The sequence below is a fragment of the Haemorhous mexicanus genome, chromosome 17 (genome assembly GCF_027477595.1).
Source record: "Haemorhous mexicanus isolate bHaeMex1 chromosome 17, bHaeMex1.pri, whole genome shotgun sequence".
NCBI lineage: Eukaryota > Metazoa > Chordata > Aves > Passeriformes > Fringillidae > Haemorhous > Haemorhous mexicanus.
In genome coordinates, this window is record NC_082357.1 from 6,132,819 (window position 1) to 6,152,790 (window position 19,972).

Below are 19,972 nucleotides of genomic sequence, written 5' to 3' on the forward strand. Positions count from 1 at the left end.
CAGGGATAATGTGCATTTTTCTGAGCAACAGTGTTACAGAAATTATATGCCAAGGGAGCAATCTAAAGTTCTGTGCCACTGGAGGTTGTATTACCACTGAGATTCATCCTGCAAAACAAGCCAAGGGAAATGAGAGATGATAAAACTTTTTTTTTTTTTTTTAACTATTCCAGGTTTAAAATTAATGGCAGCTGGATTTGTGGCAAGTCTTTAGAGCTAAGTTGGGATGGTCTAGTGCCATAACATGTCTTTGTAGCTGTAAGTGCACTAAATAATCAATTCAGGCACAGAACAGAACAGGCAAGCCCCTGGACCCCCAGTGTCTATATTCACCTTGGATTTCCCCTCTTTTAGCACAGTGTTTATTTCAGACAGAGGTTACACATTTACCATCCTATTAAAATGATAACATCATCTGAACATTACAAAAATCCACTTTTTCAGGGAACAAGACAGCCCTTGTCTAGAAGAAATCATTTGCTTTTAATACAGCCCAGAGGTGTGTTCACCAAGCTGGAAGATCTCTTGTTATGAAACAAAGCAAGAATGAGTTAGAAATTTTAACAAAGGCTGCACTCTCAAATGTCACTGCAGAAATGGGAGGATGAGGGCATGGTGAGATATGGAATCCTCACTCTTGAGCCAAAGTACAGCCTTCACTGAGAAAGAGTTAATGCAAAGCTTGTCTGTTTTGAAAATGAAGTTTCTGTAACCGAGGGTACCACACAGAAAGGAGAGATGCCCTTCTGCCAGGGACCTCATTTCAAGGCTAAGGGGTTCTGATATTTACAGGGACTATACACAACTCTGGACAATGTAACTGCTATTTTTCAAACTGCCCAGCAGACCACAGGATTTTAGGTAACTTTCTCTGAACTGATCATCAATTAGTAATAGCCAGGAGTAGAACATATTTCACTGCTGACACTTTACAACTGATATCAGGTACTAACCAAACACTGCCTGAATAAAACTCTGAAACCACTTACCCTGTCTTCATTCCATTGAATTGAAATTATAAACATGAGCATAAAAGCCTTCAAGAAATCATACTTTAAATGAAGAACATAAACAGTTTAATAGCTAATTTCATAGTTGTATTTCTATGTTATGTTTATTTGAAAAGATGGAGACCCAGGGATGGGAAATACATGATTTTTTTAATAAACATGGAGTTAAGTAAAATGCAAATCTTACCTCTCCCTTGTGCTAAGTTCCTGTTGTATCCTACAGGACTAAAGTACTCAAATATAAAGACAGCCATGGCAGACACGATGAGAAGCATCACAAACATCATCACCCAGACAGAAGCACTAAAAGGCTCTGCAGCAAAAGAGAAACAGAAACACAGTTCATTAAACCAGTCACAGCACAAGAATTCTAATGTCCTCACCAGGCAAGTCCAGCAGCTTCCTCTACATTAGCTTTTTCCAACAAAACTGCTAGCAAATAACTAAGCCATATATCATGAACGGCTGTTGGTATATATAGACAAAATCCATAAAGTCAACAGCTGAAATGTTAAGTTGTAATCAAAAACAAAAGGCTGCACACTTTTCTTTGACAGTGAGTGGCACATAATTGGTTTGACTCGCTGCTTATTCAGTCCACAGTCAGGTTGCTGTGTCTGTTCATCCTGTGTTATAGAAATTTATCAACAGAATGGTCCAACCACTATGACTGTGTTTCTGCAAAGCAAAAGCAATTAAGCATACGTTTAATACATCTGGTAATTCAGGGAAGTAGACTTCTCTCATTTTCTATCCAATAAAAAGTGTTAGAGGAGGAAAGATAAATACTTTCATTCAAACTAAACGCTTTTGTTTAAGGATTCTTTTCTCTCTGTGTTTACTTTCATCTAACTGCAACGAAGATGATATTTTTATCAATTGCAACCACATCCTTTTGAATGTCTCATTCTCATCTGGGAGCAAATTACTGAAAGCAAAAGGGTTTATGGAAAATTGGATGTCAGTTTGAAAGACAGAAGAACCATAATTAAGTCAAAGAAGCAGGTTGGAGCATAAAACTAGAAGCAGTTTCAAATACCAGACTAAGCACCAACTTTTTGAAAGGACTCCATATCAATATCAGATACCAATATAAATATCATCTTTCCCAGCCACAGATTCTGTCACTTCAGAAGTCCCTCTGGTAGCTGCTTTGGTACCAGGATATCTCTAAGAAAGTTTAGCATGGCAAACTAATATCTCTTTATCAGGCCAACTTATTTGGGGCACTTCACATCAAAACTTGTGCAAATAAAGCAAGTGTGAGTGTGCTCTGAAGTGTGAGAAAACAAATCTTAGTATACCATTTCTAATTAGGACAGACTCAGGAAACAATTGAAATTACAGAAAATTGGTGTGCTAAAATGTTTTGCCTGTTTTTGAAAGCCCAAGAAGTTCCTCTCTTGTAGCTTTTTCATTCTTTGAATTTAAGACTAGAATCACTGAAACTTCTTCCCTCATTGCAGGAAAGGACAATGACTGAGAACTGAGATGTTCTAAACCCAACAGTCCAATCTGAACCTTGCCCAAATTCAGATGATTCACCCAGAATAGAATAAAATGTAATAATTTGTGCCCAGCATAGAAAACTCATGAGATCTTTTGTCTTTGCTATGATTTCTTCAGAAATCTGTGACTTAGACAAGACTAAATAACAAATAGCCCCACTGGTGCTTTTGGATGGTAACTAAGGCAAAGCAGGACATTTTAAATAAAATTGTTTTCCTCTTGCAAGAGAGCAGTATTTTTTCAATTAATTATTTTATTTTTAAGACAGGGTATGAAGTTTGTTCAAGTACTGTAATTATTTGTTTGGGAGAGAATGGTAAGTTAGGAAAATAACAGAATTTGTAGAAGGCAGAGAAAGATCTAGGTAGATGCAGCCAGGGAAGGCACATAATGTAGCCAAATACAGTCTAAAAAATACTTTCTGAATTCACTTAGTAACTGGATTAAATTGGCATTCATGTAGAACTACTATAAAATTTTGACAGCATTCTTACAGAAGAAAGTAAGGCTGATAAAACCCTTCTCAAAAGCAAAAGTGTAGAAACAGCAATGGTAATTTGTCAAAATCTAAAGAAGGCAAAGGGCAAAACAAGCCAATGTACAAAAGTGAGCTATAACCAAGAGTTTAAGCAGAATTCTCTTTAATAATTTAAGGAATCTGGTAATGAGGTGGTGAATTAATAGAAGCAATAGGAAAACAAAAAGTTATTTGGGATAGCAAGCAGTAAGATTGAGCAAGTACAAAATCAACTGAATAACAAAGTCGATCTTCCTGTCATATTAGAGATCCAATTACACATTCAGCACTGTGCTTTGATTCTCAAAGGACAGGAAGGGAACTTCCCTCAGGCAAGCAGCAGGTTTTAAAGGAATTTTCAGTAAAGCTATAATATGGCAGAAAAAAAACTAATATATGACTTGTTAGTGTATATTTCAAATGACTGACAACAGAGAATATCAAGCAAGGAAAAGATGTCTTTGAGTCCTACCTCCCACCACCAAAACCAAAACTGCAGGAATACATTAAAAAAAGAGGGGCATAGATCTTCTATTCCATCAATGCCTCCAGAAAAGAAAACTGACCTCACCTATGAACTCTCCCTCTGAAAAATACAGAAATGGAGATTTAATGTTTTCCTTTATTAATTTGGTTGTTTAAATGAAGTTGAACCAAGACTCCACAGAATCATTTAAAAAGTATTTGTAGATCTAGTATATATTATCTCTAGTACAATGTGAAAATGTTTTAACATGGATAAAACTCTCATTTGAAGGAGACACATCAGAATCAGAACACAGCAGATAACGAGGATGAGGCTGTCACAGCCCATCAGTTCCTCAGATCTACTGGACACAACAACTGACTGGAGAAATCTAGTCACACAAAATCCTGTACTTGTCCACATTCACAAAAACAATTCACAAATCCAGATATTACAGGAACTGTAATCAAGTGCTATTCTTTAAAAATAGTGCTATATTTGACAGATTTTTTTTTTTTAAGTCTTTTAAAAGACTTACGTAAGGTGACTCTATTCTCAGACATTCACTTAATTGAAACAAAATCAGTCTGTGAATAAATTCAGTTATCTGCCTGATAGTATTTTGCAAGGCAAAACATTTTACTACTACGCACACCTCATCAAAATACACAGTCAATTTCAGCAAACTGGCAGCTTCATCTATGCCTGAAAAAAACAGAGCACACTTCTGAGAGCAGACTTGATTTATTGGTGCAGTAAAATCAGATTTCTTCAAAAGTAGAGCTATTTTAGAGAGCTTTATGAGAAGGGGTTCTTTTTTTGTTTCTTTTGAATTATATACACATCCAACTAAACCAATAACATTAAATGCATTTTAGAAATCTAATAACTCTGTTGGTTGTGAAAAATGCAAAAGCAGCTTCTCTTTTGATGGTGGCTGTAAAGGTTTTTAAGGGAGAAGAAAAAAATCAACTGGACTTGCACTTTAGAAAATACCCCAGTTTTTATTTCCAATGGTCGTTTCAACATGCTGCGACTGCAATTTAAAAAATGAACTTTACAACTCAATGACTCAAAGAAATAAAAGATACTCTCTGAGTATTTTCATTTCAAGTACAGTTTCTTGTAATTTCACTTAAAGTCTTTCATTCATATCAAACATCAACAAAATCTACTTAGGTATCACCACTTTTGGGAAATTATTTGATTACTCACTGTGTCATATTTACTGGCATCATCTCTGTAATGTGCTTTTATGGAACAGATCTGAGAAATAAGCTCTATGGTTAAATGATGGTTCTTGTGTAAGAAAATTCAATTATTTGCCTCCTTGTATCTGATACTACACCACTAATCTGCTCTTAAATGTCTGTGAGCAACTTCAGGGGGAGTGAAGAACTTCCACTTAGCAATTTAGGACTGGTCTCACTGCAGATCCAATGGACTTGAACATTCTAAACTGTGCCCTAAGATATCTGGAATATACTATTTTTTCTTTTTCCACTTAATGGTTTTAGTGTCACTATTCCAGTACAAGAGATCTTTAAAAATAGTAGGCCCAAATACATGATGAAGAACATAACAGCATTCTGGGCATTTTTGAAGCACCTCGTGGCTCATTCTCTTTTCAGGTTCAGGGAAATTCTGGCCAAACACCAAAAGAAACTATAAATACTAAAAGAGGAGAGGGAAATAATGAAAGGGAAAATGCACAACTGAAAGAAGCATGCAAGAAAAGAAGCCCAGAGTCTTTGCTTCTTTATATCCCACCTCCTGTCTGCCCAGCCTTTCATTTCTTCGCTGTATCTCTACTGTTCAGATCCATCAATGGGGAAAACACTCAGCTCTCCAGTGCAGTAGTGTGGCCTTCAGAAGTCAGAAGTAGCTGTTACCAAACTAGCTTTAAATTATATCTAAATATAAGGAAGTTGCTCTTCAACTCTACAATGGGTTTTTCAATTATTTTGTGAATATTAAAAAGATATTATGCAAATTATGATGGGCTAAACAAGCGTAAGTTAGTTTGAAAGGAAGCAGGGTTGAGGATGTAATTTTCCTGATTGAAGAGTTTAGGGGATTCTTTTTCATACTGAAATCACTGTCTTTGGTTTTCACTTTCAGCATCCAAAACCAACAGCACTGTGTCCATGTGTTAATGGTCATGATAATCAGCACATCAACACAGCACAAACTTCTTAATGCAAAATTCAAAACTTAACAGAACTGCGTTAATGTACTACATATCTTAACACACAATTAAATCTGCCAAACTCTACAGAAATGCAGTTAAGTTATCTGGATGGGCTGGAGACCATACCTAGGAAAGCAGAGGGTGAAACTGTGCCGTTGCTCCGTGACACCATGACACTGATCCCGGTCTCCACAAACGGCACCGAAAAATCAACGACTTCCGAGCGCTCCTCGTTGATGGTGAGCGAGCCCACAGCCATCACTGCCCGGTGGTACACCACCTAATCACAGGGACAACACACACCAGGGTCAGCACAGAACTCCTCCTTCCTCCAAAGAGCTCAACCAGACATCACTGAGTCCCTAGGAACTCTTTTACCTAAAAGAGAACTTACTTCACCAATCATTCCGTTCCACACGTTATTGACTTTCTTGCCGTGCTTCCCATTTGTCACCAAGTACAGGTCATATGTGAACTTGACAGTTTTAGACAACTTCTTCAAGATATCGATGCAGAATCCTTTGCAGCACTTCTTTACGTTCGTTCCCTCATTAGTTTTGTTGCTGTCAACAGAGAAGACACACATAAATATTCCTGCTGGGAAAAACAGAGGCAGCACAACAGCAAGATACAGCACACTGTGAAACAACATTTTGCCACTCTTGTGAATGACCATGTTTTTCTGAATCAAGGCAAAAATAACCCACAGGATGCTTTTATAGCTATATGGTGTTTGCAGCTCCTGCTAATCATGACAGAGCTGTTTGGTGAGACACAAAAACAACATTACCCCACATGACATCCTTCTACTCCAGGATCCAGCCTCACGCACTGCACTGCTCCATCAAGACATACAGCCTGCTCTTACTAATCTCTCCCTTAGGAATAGATTAAACTTTTATTACTTTTACTCTCAAGACATCAGACTACATGTCATTCAGTAATTAAAGAATATGTAAGCTGTAAAAAGGCACAGCAGTTCACCATGCTGGAAATGGATGCATCTTCTCAAAGTGCACCTTTCCCTGCACTAGGAGAAGGTGAACTTCAGGCTGCCTTTAAGTGCAAGGATGCAAGTTTTCTCTTCACCTTTTTTTTCCTGAAATGTTCATTTTGTGACCTCTAGAACCTTTTAGTATATGCATCTTCAGAAGGCATATACAGCCTTTGGAAAAATTCAAAATTAAAATAAAACTAGTTTAGAACTTAAATAAAAAATAAATTTCTCTGGACTTCAGGAATCATGTGCACAACCATTTAGCAGCCTCTGGAAATCTTCAGAATCATGCATCATATTCCCTCACACCTGCTCAGTAAAAATCCTGTTATATTCAGTTCATAAATACACAGATCAAAGCACAGAGCAGGTGAAACACCACTGACAAATGTACAGTGGAAACTCTTCCACTGAATTCTAATGACTGCTCAGAAGTTATGGAGCACGGACAGAAGGGGACTTTTCTCTTGATAGTCACAGTGGTATTTTATGCTGGAGTAGTTTATTCTACACCAAATTGCAGCATAAACTCACATTTTCATTAGGAGACATTTTCAAATTGTTACAGATTAATGAAAGCAGGCGTATCTCAACACAGCTGGAAACAACTCAAAGAGAACTCATTAAACCAGTCCCATTTTGGAACACAATCTTCTTCCATGTGACTGAAATGGGCTGATTCGCATTGACTTTGAGTTTACTATAAACTTACTACCTTGTTAATAACTTAATGTGACTTACATTAAACCAGAAACTCTCAACTTTTTAAAAAGGAGGAAGTGCAAAGAGCATATCATGTGAGAAGAAGGGGGAAAAGGGAAGGGGGGGGAAAAGGGAAGGGGGGGGAAAAGGGAAGGATGGGGGAAAGGGAAGGATGGGGGAAAAGGGAAGGGGGGGGGAAAAGGGAAGGGGGGGGAAAAGGGAAGGGGGGGGAAAAGGGAAGGGGGGGGAAAAGGGAACGGAACTATATTTTGCAGTCGGGAAAAGAAAAGGGAACGTTGTGTATTTACTCACTTAAGTTTGACAAATTTCCGGCATGGCACGGTGTTTTTTTGGCAGCTCTCCATGAGAGGATCCACATCCTCCACGATGACAAAGGGAGCCTCCTCCAGGGTGACAATGCTCAGGTGGTTGTCGTCGGGGTCGCTGTCTGCGAAGGAGCTGTACCTCGGCCACACCGAGTACTTGAGGCTCAGGGAGTTGTTCTCCCACTTCCCCACCTGAAAGGCCAAGAGCCACAGGCTGCTGAGAGCTTCCTGATGGTGTTGGAAGATGGGGCCAATATTAAATAGGCTGGGACACAAGCCCAAGGAATTACATGGCCAGGACAGTTGGTCTGGGGTTTTGTTGTTAAAATTACTTTAAAATTTATTAGCAATTGCATGAAATGAGAAAATGCACAGTGGTAAAGACAAACAAGGTAACATTATTCTAATATTATTCTAGGTAACTGTTTTATACAGACTGGATGTCATCAGTTAACACCATCTATCACCTGGTGCTACATGCACTGAAATTTGACATTCAGCATTTTTATTTGAGAACAGCAACTGGATACTCGATTTGTAACCAGGACCCATTTGAATTGATAAAAAATTATTTCTAAAAAATCAACCAAACAAACCCCTAATGCACACTCACTCCTACCCATCTGACCAATAACTAAAATATCACAATGCCATTTCTGTATCTTCCCAAAGAGAAGACTCTTGTGTTCTTACACATTGAGAGGCCATTGTAAAAGCCTTTACCCAGGCTTCCACTGAAGCCAGACCAAACCATATTTTTAGTAAGAATTTCCATTAGAATAATTTCTCATAGCTTTTTTATTCTGCCAACTGTTGGGTACTTTTAAGAAAGCAAATCCCACTGCACATGAAAATTTCCAGCTTATTTACTATTATAAAATAACCCTTCTAAATTAACCCACATTTCTTTCCATTAGATCACCAGAAGGAGGTTTATGATTTAAATATTTTCGAGTCTAGTGTTTTCCTCCTCAGATTGTTTAACTACTTTCTATCCACAAATCTAATTGCATGTTTTATCTGATGACAGATAGTATAAATGAGCATAATCCACATAATTTATAACCTAATGCATTTAATAATTCTTGAGCTGCTTAAGCTAAACAAATGACAACAATCGTAAGACTGTTCAAATATTTCTTTTGTAAGGAAAATGTGGGAATTAACAGTACAGTAAGAGACTCAAGCCCATAAAAAATTTTTAAATTGTTATCTATGTTCTGTCTTCTAAAAACTTGAAAGTTAATCACAAAAATTCCCAAAGAACGCGATTTATATCCATTCCTATTTTGGGAAGCCTATAAGCACATGACCTTTGCAGTTTTCTTTCCATCCTGTTTATAAGTCAAGATGTTTTACTGAACTTTCATGTAGGAGGCAGAAATGTCAAATCTCTACTCACTTAAATTAGGAAATTCAAAGTATCTCAAGGGAAGTAGGAATTCTCACTTAAATCAATGGGAATTGTATATATGATTATGGTGTATATAAATTTCTAGTATGAAATTTATCCAAAACACAGTGGACAAAGCCTTTAGGAGAAAGGCTAGTTCAGTCCCAATGGAACAATCTATTTTTTCTATAAAGAAACCAGTTCAGTTGTTGAGGTGTGGTGAGCAGTGACAGCAGCGTGCGCTGGCTTACGTGAGCCTACACGGTGTCGTCACAGCCCTGAGCACAACATGGGGGTGGCCATCTGGAATGGGAGGATTCCAGCCAGCCCAGGCCCTCAGACAAGCAGCAAACGTGCCAAGGGATACCAGGGACTTCTGAAGTGGAAAATGTGCCTGTCTGCCTATTCCAATCATCAGCAAGGAAATGGGATGGCATTTACATCTTCAAGTAAAAACATGCAATGGTACATACAACCATTGTATTTCTTTTGAATTTGCATATTCTTTCCTATTTTCTCTGACTTCACATGCAGTCTGGAATATTCCCTTTGGTTTAATCTCTACAGGATGCAGGAAGGGAAGGGGAAAATAGCTGAGATCATGGAAGAACCGTGGAAGAGCTGGTTTGAAGTCAGACTGAGTTAGCAGCCACAGGGTGCTCACCTCATCCACTGTTGCCTAAAGCTCCCCACATCTGACTCTGGCCCATGTGCTTTGACCACCCCATCCCAGCCTTGTTATCTTTGGAGTATTGCAGCCAAGGAGAGTGAGAACGAAGAATTTGGTGTGACAATGAAGAATTTGGTGTGTTTCTGTGGGGCAGCCAAAGGCAGACAGAGACCTGCACAGTTCCACATTGCTGTACCTGAGTCCCCCTCCTGCTGCATCCCAAAGAAGTCTCTGAACAATGTAAGGATGATTAACACAGTCCTGCTCATCAAACCAGAGGAAAAGAGCAAGGCCAGATCCTGAACAGAGCTTCACTGTGTGCCAGGGCTGGCACAGAAAGAGAGTCTGTCATACCAGCATATCTCACCAAAAACAAACAAATACCTCAGTCCTGTCACCCTCCTCCCAGCAGAGGGGAGCTGTACACAGCACACACCCATCATCCCTTGGTTAGAAAAAATGCTACATGACAACAATGATACTAAATGCACTCCCAGGACTACCCAGCCAAACCATTCAAAAGAGAAAGATTTTCAGGGATGTTCCTTCTACATTTAACACACATACATTGCAAAACATACTTTTTGAGCTGTCCCAGTTAAGAAAATAGTGCTGAGCAAATAAAAAATCTAGCCCATCTTGCTTTATTGAAAAACTATTTACTACTATTTTTTCATTACACTTTTTCACTTAAAAGGAAGAGCTACTATGGCAAGCTTTAAATCAATAACTAAACAGCTAAAATAGACTTTGTCAGGTTAGCAATAACAGCTGCAGAACAAAGCACAAGAGCAAAACCCTTCCTCCAGACACAGCATCTGCTGTGCACCACCTGCTGCAAACCTTTGTGCCACTTTTATATTTCTGAGGGTCCATATTTCACAATGGCCTCTAAGTGACAAAATATGATGCGAGCAGTTCCATGTCTTATTCATAAGAAGTAGTTTAGAGTCCTGAATGGTTTGAAGACATCCATTTAAAGACTTTGAAGTTTCCAAAATTTGCTGCAAAATCTCATATGGGGAATGCAAATTCCCCATATGCTCTTCCCTCATGGCTGCTGCTGACACCATCAGGAAGGCACCAGTCCTGAGACCAGCAGGGCTCCAAGGAAAACGCAGGATCCAGAGAGATTATAAACAAACAGGAGGAGAATGAATAGCTGCCACCTCCTGCAGCCTCATTTTTCCATACAGAATTATTAATTAGCACTCACCAAATCCTCAGTGGCTGGTACAGTTTTGGTTCTGGGCAATGTCCCAGAAAACTCTGTGCAGTGCCAGAGTTCAGACTCATACCAGAGAAGCCATTTTAAGAGTTGATTATGTCCTTAGAAAGGAAGGGAGCTAAACAATTTGACAGCTCATTCTTTCACCTCCCAGTGAAGGAAGATTTTTTTGTCACCTCTACACTCAGTGAAGACCTTACAGCTCTCCAGAAATGCCCAGACAGACATACCTTTACCTTCAGAGAGGGAGAGCTGCCCCCAAAGTCTTCCTGTTCCCTAATATATAGGTGCAAAGAACAGGGGCAAAGCACACCACCTTTGCTTTCCATGGGAGTTATGATTCCTTTACAGCAACAAAGAGCTGGATCCTCCTTGGGAATACATGATGTAAGAAATGCTGCATAATAGTTGGTGCAATTCAAACAATTCAGCAGAGTAAAGGTCAAAGGAAGGGCCTTTAGGCTAGGCAGAAGCTCACTGATACAGAAACAACATGCAATTTTTAGCTGGCAGTAAGTGTCAGGACAGGCATATTTATAGGAAGGCTAAATACACAAAACAAGGATGGAATACAGGGAATGACAGCCCAACAGATGTTAAAGAGCACGCTGCTGCTTCTGCTAGGGGCAACAAGGATATATCACATTACAGCACAGAGCTACTGACAAAAGATACCCCAGCAAACAGATTATTAGCTCAGGCAATTTCATCTGTTCTAGTTAAAATATCTGCATTTCTCACAAGTGGTAGGGAACATCCCTACCACTTGTGAGACACAAGGGTAAGAGCCTGAATGAAAGATGTGGGACTCCAGGAAGCTCTCCAAAATGCAGTTTATTGTATCCATGGTGTTACAGCAGTCCAGGGCCATGGGTGACAAAGCTGTGCCTACAGCTTCAGCTCCAGCTGCAGGCAGGCCTGGACACCCTTTGGCTTTGGTTACAGTGCATTATATACTTTTCTTTGCTTAACATCTTAATACAACAGAACCAATCTATACCTTAACTTTTATCTATAGCCTATCATAACTTCTCTAATTACCATATTCATGTTACTATTCTCCAATCACTAAAAGTCAGTACATTACAGTTTAAGCTATAAGGTTTTTTTCAGTTTTCTTGCAGTGGAAAATTCTGAGACCTTTTCTCTACTTGCCACATTTGCTGCCTTGTTTGTCTGTGCTATCTTTCTGCTTGGTAAAAACATCTTCTTGTTTGAGGTGGGCTTATCCTTTGTCTAAGCCATAAAAACCCCTTCTAACTAACACACCCTTTACCTCCTTGGTTATCCAGTAAGACTGGCTCAGCAATTCTTTTCTTCTATATCAAAACTTGCTTCCATCTCTATTCCTTTATCAGACTCTACATTTAAAAATCTTTCTGCTAAGCACACATATCTGTGAGACTTTCTTGTCAAACTTTCATCCTTCCCAACACAGGAGGATCCCTCAGCTGTTGTGACCCTTGCTCAAATCAATCGAAATTTCACAAGAAATTACCATGGAGCCCCTCACTGATTTTTTTACCCCCACAGTACTCTGACAAAAAGCTCTGTCACAAATCTGCCTGAGACTGGGTTGGGTTTCTCATCTCCTGCCCAGTGAAGTCAGCTCCACAGGCAGCTCCAGGAGCTGTCTGTTCTGGGCTACATGACAGTGGATGTTGGTAGCCAGATGGAGCTCTCTGGGAAGACCTTGGTTCATTTATTCCAGGCAGGAACCATGTACCCTCTGCCCACTCCTTCCTACTTAGATACAAATGTGTACAACCCCACACAGAGCTTGTAAACCTGGCATATGCTACTTCATCAGAGACAAACCCAGTTCTGCATTAAATCCTGCATCAGTGGAAAGTTAAAGATGACAGGCTCTGTTTAGAATAAACCTGGATGTAAAGGAACAGTTCTTGCAGTGGTGTTTCATTAGCAATTTTGCCATGTAGTACACAGATTCACCCAGAATACAGACCACCATGGTAACTTCATCTGTATCTACCTAGAGCATCAGTAAAATTTTTTTTTACCCTGGAACTCATCTTTACACGTGGAACACACTCATCTTTAAATATAGTCTTCCCCACCTCAGTTAAGATATGTGATACATACTGCTAATTAAACTGCTTACTTTTTGCCACTGCTAATCATATTCTAGTATATGATTTTAATATTGGATTGATTTGGTTTAATTCCACATTAAAAAATATACTAAAAAAAAAAGGAAAAAACAGACTAGCAGTCTGTGAAGTTCAGTGAGGTTGATGGGCCTGAGACATGCAGGTCCCACCTCTCTGAGGTAACAGGAAGAGGGGAGCTGCAGCTGGGGCTGCTGAACCTCTGAGGGCTGTTGAGCACAGTGATCCTGCAGTGCTTTGGTGATATTTGGGCAACACTGCTAACTCAGGTAAATTTATCAAGTTTCACTTTAACGAGCACATTAAGCTTGTCTTCTTAAAAATCTCTTGCCTGAGAATAGAATCCCCTTTGCCTGTCAAGAATATGAACGTTCATGTCAGAAGTTTGAGTAGCTGCTTTAGGATCTGTCAAAATATCTTGCTGCATGCCTGTGAAACATGCCCAAAAAGTGATTTTCAGTCTTCAAACTATTATTGTTCAAACAGCTTTCTTCAGCATTTGATATGGGACAAACCCCTCAGTCAAGCCCACTTACATGTGAAGTTACCACCTCAAAATTTCAATACTGAGTAAAGAAAAAAAAACTTATTTTCTGAGGGGTGAGATAAATGTTCTCTAGCTATGGTTGCACAGCTTCTCTATAACCATAAGCTTTAAGTGAAGGATATCAATTCTGAAAACAAAGAAAAATTGTATTTGAATTAAAGCAGTTTAGAAACAAAGAAAATTTTGTTTTAATAATAAATCTGGATTTTTTAGGAGGATACCAGGTAAAATAATCTTCACATAAAACACAATTACTCTTTCTACATAAATAATAAATTAGCTACTTGCAGTATGTACATTAGTTACATTATGAGGATTTACAGGCTGTTGCACTGTCATTTTTTTCACATGAGTAAATTATTTAATTAGATGCTAAGACTTGATTTTTCCATATAGGATTGAGGATATTTAAAAATACTTCAATAAAACCATTCTGTGCTACTCCCTGCTGCACTGTAAGAGAAAGGAGAAGCACATGCCTTGTCTGGAAACTCAGAGCAGCAAATGTTAGATCTCAGATGAGTAACTTTGACAGTTTTGAAATTGAGCAAAACAGCTCAAGGAGAAAGGAACAAGAGGAAAGAAATTGCCTAAGAGATATGGGGTAAAACCTGCAACTTGGAGAGAACATTGAGACAACACTAGAGAGCCGTTCAAATAAACCATGTGGAAGAGAAGGGCCTCCTCCATCTCTCAGTCAATGGAGCTGAGGTGCCCAGGGACACTGCTGAAAAGATCTGGGGTGTGCCCAGACAGACCAGAGCTACGTCCAGCTTGCCAGGATAATTGATTAGTCAGTTTATTTGTCCTCATCCACAGAGGCAGGATCAGCCTGTGGTCAGGAGAATAAGTCTGGTGGGCAGAGCGTTCTTGGCTCTCACATCACCCCTCTGACAGAATTCCTGATTAAAGCTGAGCCCCTTCCACAGCCCTTCTGGAGCAGCCACCAGAGCTGCCCTGCCCTCACTCCTCTCCCTACTGGCCACCAGCAGGGCTTCAAACCAGGGCCACACACCACCACACACATCCCTTTTTGTTCCTCCTCCTAGAAGCCTGACAAAGAGCAGGAAGGGATTCACCAGCTGAAAAACTGCACAGCCAAGGCAAGGATCAGCCTCCAGGGAGCCCAGCACTGCAGGAGGAGTGGGCACTGCTGCCCTACAGCCATGGCAGGCACAGCACAACCCACCCCAAACCCTCATCCTCTGACAGGGCCTCACTGGAAGGTTAAAACAGGCTTGAGTTATTTCTTGGAAATAATGATGGCTCATATATCCAGTATTTCTTTGCTGCTGTTAGATTATTTTTCAAAAAAATCAAACCCATCTCTCCTTGTCCTTTGAATGGTCTCTTTAGAGAAGTTTCAAGGTACAAAATGTATGAAATTATTTTAACATAAGCATTTTTGGCTGCCTCTTTGAGCATTTTCTTCCTTTGGCACCTCATGCTAATAATATTCCCCAAGCAGTATTATATTTTTCCAGAACATTATATATGATATGCAGACTGTTGAAGAATTTTAAAATAGGGTAAGAAATTTTCATAACAGTTAGTGAGCAAATGATTCCTCCAAAGATTCAGATTGACACATTTGGAGAGGATTAAATTTATCCAGAGAATTAAATTTGCATCAAATGAACATAAAAAAATACACAGCATAATCTAGGACTACTCTCTGTGTTTCTGCATGACTAGTATATTTATTGAGATGTCCTTCAGTAATTCAGATTTTGTCATTATTATTCATCATCATGAAGAATCTTGTAGTCTTATAAACTGGGGTTTTAAGTTGATTTAATGGGTTTTTAAAACTATAACAAAAAGAATTCATAAATTTCAGCAGCCATTTAGATAATGCAGAATCACGTTTCATGAATTTAAAATAAAACTGGTTGATGATTTAGATGTATGTTTTCCTACAGTCTTGTATTAAAAACAGTTTCTTAAAACAAGTTTTTAAATATGGAGCCACAGCCTGCAACACTCAGAGCCAAAATGATCACAGGCTGAGACTGGAGTTGAAAAGAAATGATGCTTGTGATAAACTTTTTCCTTTACTACTTGCATATATGATTAACATTGATGCTACATTTTTCCTTCTAGTCTAGAACTCCATATGGAGATCACTTGTCTACCTGGACTAGTCAAGATTCTGAATTTTTTAGGCAAACATTGATAGGATTATTCTCCAATTCCAACAGGAACTTCACTTTTTTTTTTTAAGTGTGTTTTTACTTAAAAGTAAAAAGCACACTTTTTTTACTATAAAATCTGTCAAAAAAAAGCCACAAAATCAAGCAAATAAAAGGAATGGAACTGTCAAGATATAAAAACCCACCCAAATTCAAGTAGCTGAGGACCAAGCTTTTGGACATTTTTCGGTTATCCATTTTACATTACTAAATTTTAAGGAGAACTGGAAATGCAGGGTGCCTTTCACAGAAATCTGAACTCCAAGTGGCTTTTCTTCACTGATATGTTAAAACTCATCAGATATACTCAGGATGGTGCAAAGTTGTCCCTTCTGAGTGCTGTGACATCTGCTGGAGCAGGACCCCTGAGACGTGACCCTAAAGCCGCCCCGGTTCCGGAGCCGCGCTCACCTTCTCCCACTCCCGCTCGTTGTTCAGCACGATCACTACCAGCCTGGGGTGGGCCTGGTACCCGTCTGCTGTGAAGGACAAATCTCTGCCTTCCCACGTCACATTCATCATAAACCTGCAAGGCAAGGAAGAAAAGTTCATTTAAAAATTAATGGGCTGTCCAGCAGTTAAGGAGCAGCAAGCGCAGTCCCAGCAGCACTGATGAGATCCATGCCGCAAGCCCTGCCAGGGCTGTGGGGAGCTGTGCTTGCAGCGTGGGGATTTGGGGCATTTCAAGGCAGTTCACAGCTCAAGACAAAACAAAATATTGTTGATGCATGAATTATAATTCAGACATCATTTTCAACAGCTTCCACGTTACATATGATTAATCTCTCCCCTCCCTTAATAATCTTCCTGGCACTTTGCACAACCCCACCAGCTTTTCAGGAGCATTTTCAACAAACCCACATCACCTCTGTGGGTAACATTGTACTGCTGTGTCACTGAGTAATACTCAGAGCAAAGGGCATCTGATCTGTCTTCCCTGTTCACACCTTCAGGAGTCCTGTGAGCTCTTCCCAAAACTGTTGCTACACACAGCGTTGTTATGCCACGAGGATAAATTCCATCAATGCCAAAACCACACATGAAAGCTTTGAAGGTGATGGTAAATACTCAGTTCAGTAATTTCAAAAGAAAAAGGATTTATGTTTGTATTCTTTTGTATTTAGCCTAATTTTCAATGGTTTTCAAAAGACATATGAATCAATTAGTATTTTGACTAGGAGAAAAAATAGAGGGACACAAAATAAAATATTACAGAATGAAAAATTTTAAAATGTTGTTGAAAAAAATCAAAACTCCACATTGTTAGTATAAAGCTGACAGGGCTATCCCCACAGTAAGAGGTAAAACTGCAATTCAAAGTCTTGGGAAGAAGACAATACATCCTCCAGCCCATCTCTGTGGTCTGAAGTTATTCACATTGAATTGTTCTGAATTCTCAGTGTATTTATTTGAAAGAAATTCAGCCCAAGACTGATGCAGACAAAAGTGCAGGTGTCCATCCTATAGGGAGATGTGTTCTGAAGGGCAGAAATTCACTGTTCTTCATACATTACCTGTAGTAATTTACCCACAATACACCAATACTGCTTTATATGTTTGTGTGGGTTTGGAGGGAATTTTTGGGTTAGTTGGTTGGTTATGGCTGTCTTTTTTAACAGTAGTGGCAGCATAATCTCCTGGGGAATGTGACACAGACAAAATTCCTCAGCTCCAGACTCAAAGGAGAAGGCTTTGTATTGACATAGCTACCTGAAAATCCCAGTAGCAGAAGCACATTAAATAAACATACACAGACCCAGAAGAAATAATGGCATTGTATCCTAACAGTTAATAAATAAATGTACACCTGAACAACCATATTAACATCATTCAGCACCAGTTTGACAGCAATTTGTAAATTCACCCATTGTAATAAGTCACATTTCATTACAGACTTCCAGAGTCAAAATTTTCCCCTTGACAGAAATTTGCTGTCCAATAGAACTAATTTCTCGTATATTCCATTTTTCATCCAACACAGAAAGATATTGCTTGGGAACACAGAGCTTGTCTGCCACCTTGAGAGGCAGCAAACGCCAAAGAGGATTTACTTGTGCTCAGGTCTAAGGAACCAGCATAACATTCGCTGTGACCCAGGGAGTGGAATGCCCAGGAAGTGAGCACAAGGGGAAACCAGGGATGTGCTGTGAAAACAGGCAAGGCTTGCATTTGCACTTCTGCACCCTGTCCCAGCTCACACCCATGAGGTAACACCCCTCACAATGAATGCATCACCTGACAAGGCCCCCTCATTCACCTGGAGCTGAAAGCCAAGCAGTGTGTCCCTGCCAAGGGACCCCCGACACACACCCTGCACTCCATCGGGCTTCTGTGCTCACCTGGGCTTCTAACCACACAGAAAATGGTCATTGTACTGGAGGTTGAAACCTTCCTCAGTAGGATCACCACCCCCAATTTCAAACACTACTCATGATATTTTGGGCTTCACATTCAAACTTCCTAGCTTGGAAGCTGGGCAAGGGCCACCAAAAGATGCAGCGCTGAAGCTCAAGTGTTCCAGAAAGATTAATATGAACCACAACTCTAAAGTGAAAAATTCAGCTCAGTGCATATTTTAAATCATGTGAATTTACCAGCCATTAAGTAAGGAAACACATTTTGCAAGGTTTTTGGTTTGTTTTTTTTTTTTTAATTCCCTAATCTGAAAAGTCTCTTAAAATTGTATTCTCTGATCCTGATACAAAGGTGTGAGTGACGCACTCTGAGCTACCCCAGATTCTCACACTGCAGCAAGAAAAAAGAACTTCAAAGAGATTCTTGTTTCCCCAAGCACATCCTTCTGTACAAAATTCATCAGCTGCTGTGTTCTCCAGAAATCAATGCCTACAACCTACACTGGCTTTTGAATTGTCATTTTTCCCCTGCAAAGGACAGAAGTCCTACTCTGCTTTTACTGGCCACGATCCCAAACTGCTTGTCCAACAGAAAATGCCCAGTGCTTGTCTGCTCCCGGTTAGGAATAATGCTGTGAAGAATTTATGTTACTCCTCTAGAATTTAAGTTTATCCTAGGTTAATGCTGTGCAAGAGGTCTTTGGCTTCTGAACTGGATAAAATATTTTTCTGAAGTAGCTTTGGAAATGCAAATTCCTGTTCTTAACTAAATGAGGTGTTTAGTTATTTGAACTCCTTACTTTGATGGGGCAATTAGCAGCACACCTTGGATTTGTAGTTAATCTGTTTTCATTCCTCATTAAAGCCACAGCCTTTGCAAAGGCATGCTAGCACAAGGCCTGGTGATGGTATTATGACACTGAAGGCTTAATTAACTTGCAAACTGAAATTTGTAAGATTCCCCAGGTGATACAAAATGGCACTTTTTTTCTGACAGAAGTTAAGCTAGTCTCACATTGAATCCAAAACAGGTTTTCTATCCTGCTAAGAACCAAACTTTAACTATGTATTTAAAAACACTTTTAAACATTTATACAATTCTTTTTGCTTGTCACCTTCCCAATAAAACTGAGAGGTGTTGGAACACCACAGCAGAACACTTTTGCTGTTGTATTCACAGCAAGCCTTTGAAGCACCCAGGTTACAAACTTCTCTAAAGGTTTTCAACTATATTTTTATAAGCCTCAGTAAGATCAAGTAGTTCACAGAGCATCAGATTAATGCCAAAACTGCAATATTTATCCCTGTCAAAACTCTAACTTTACCCAGAAAGCCAGAACATACTGAAAAAGCTGGGGTCTCTTGCCCTGTAACTACAGTATCACAACTTCATTGACTCGAATTCAATTAACAAATGGGTGAAGGCTTTGCCAAAGGGATCAGGGCTCAGTTTTCAGAGCACCATTTGCTTGGATACAATACTGCTGACACAGAGGCACCTGCCTGGCCAGACTCCTCACAGGTGACATGGACTTCCTCATCCATGAGTGTTTGTTAAGGATTTCCTATACTGGATGAGAACAATTGAAATCCTGGAGCAGAATCTTTGAGGTTTTCTACTTCTATGGTAGAAAAAGCAAATATGTTTGCAGGCTGTGGCATTTCTTTTGAGGTTTACCATGTATATGTCTATTCAAGAAACACAAGTGTTCTAACACATGCAAGGATTTGAGAGCAAAAC

The 19,972-nt window shown here is 39.4% G+C and overlaps 1 protein-coding gene across 1 annotated transcript in view; it reads right to left on the reverse strand.

The window, feature by feature from the left end:
• GRIN2A (glutamate ionotropic receptor NMDA type subunit 2A) overlaps positions 1 to 19,972 on the reverse strand; it is a 161,356-nt gene that overhangs the window by 45,233 nt on the left and 96,151 nt on the right. The window contains exons 4-8 of the mRNA XM_059861765.1: positions 16,289 to 16,403; positions 7,705 to 7,910; positions 6,088 to 6,256; positions 5,820 to 5,973; positions 1,198 to 1,323 (exon numbers count right to left, since the gene is read on the reverse strand). Of these exons, the coding sequence (XP_059717748.1) occupies positions 1,198 to 1,323; positions 5,820 to 5,973; positions 6,088 to 6,256; positions 7,705 to 7,910; positions 16,289 to 16,403 (770 nt within the window). The remainder of the gene's footprint in view (positions 1 to 1,197; positions 1,324 to 5,819; positions 5,974 to 6,087; positions 6,257 to 7,704; positions 7,911 to 16,288; positions 16,404 to 19,972) is intronic.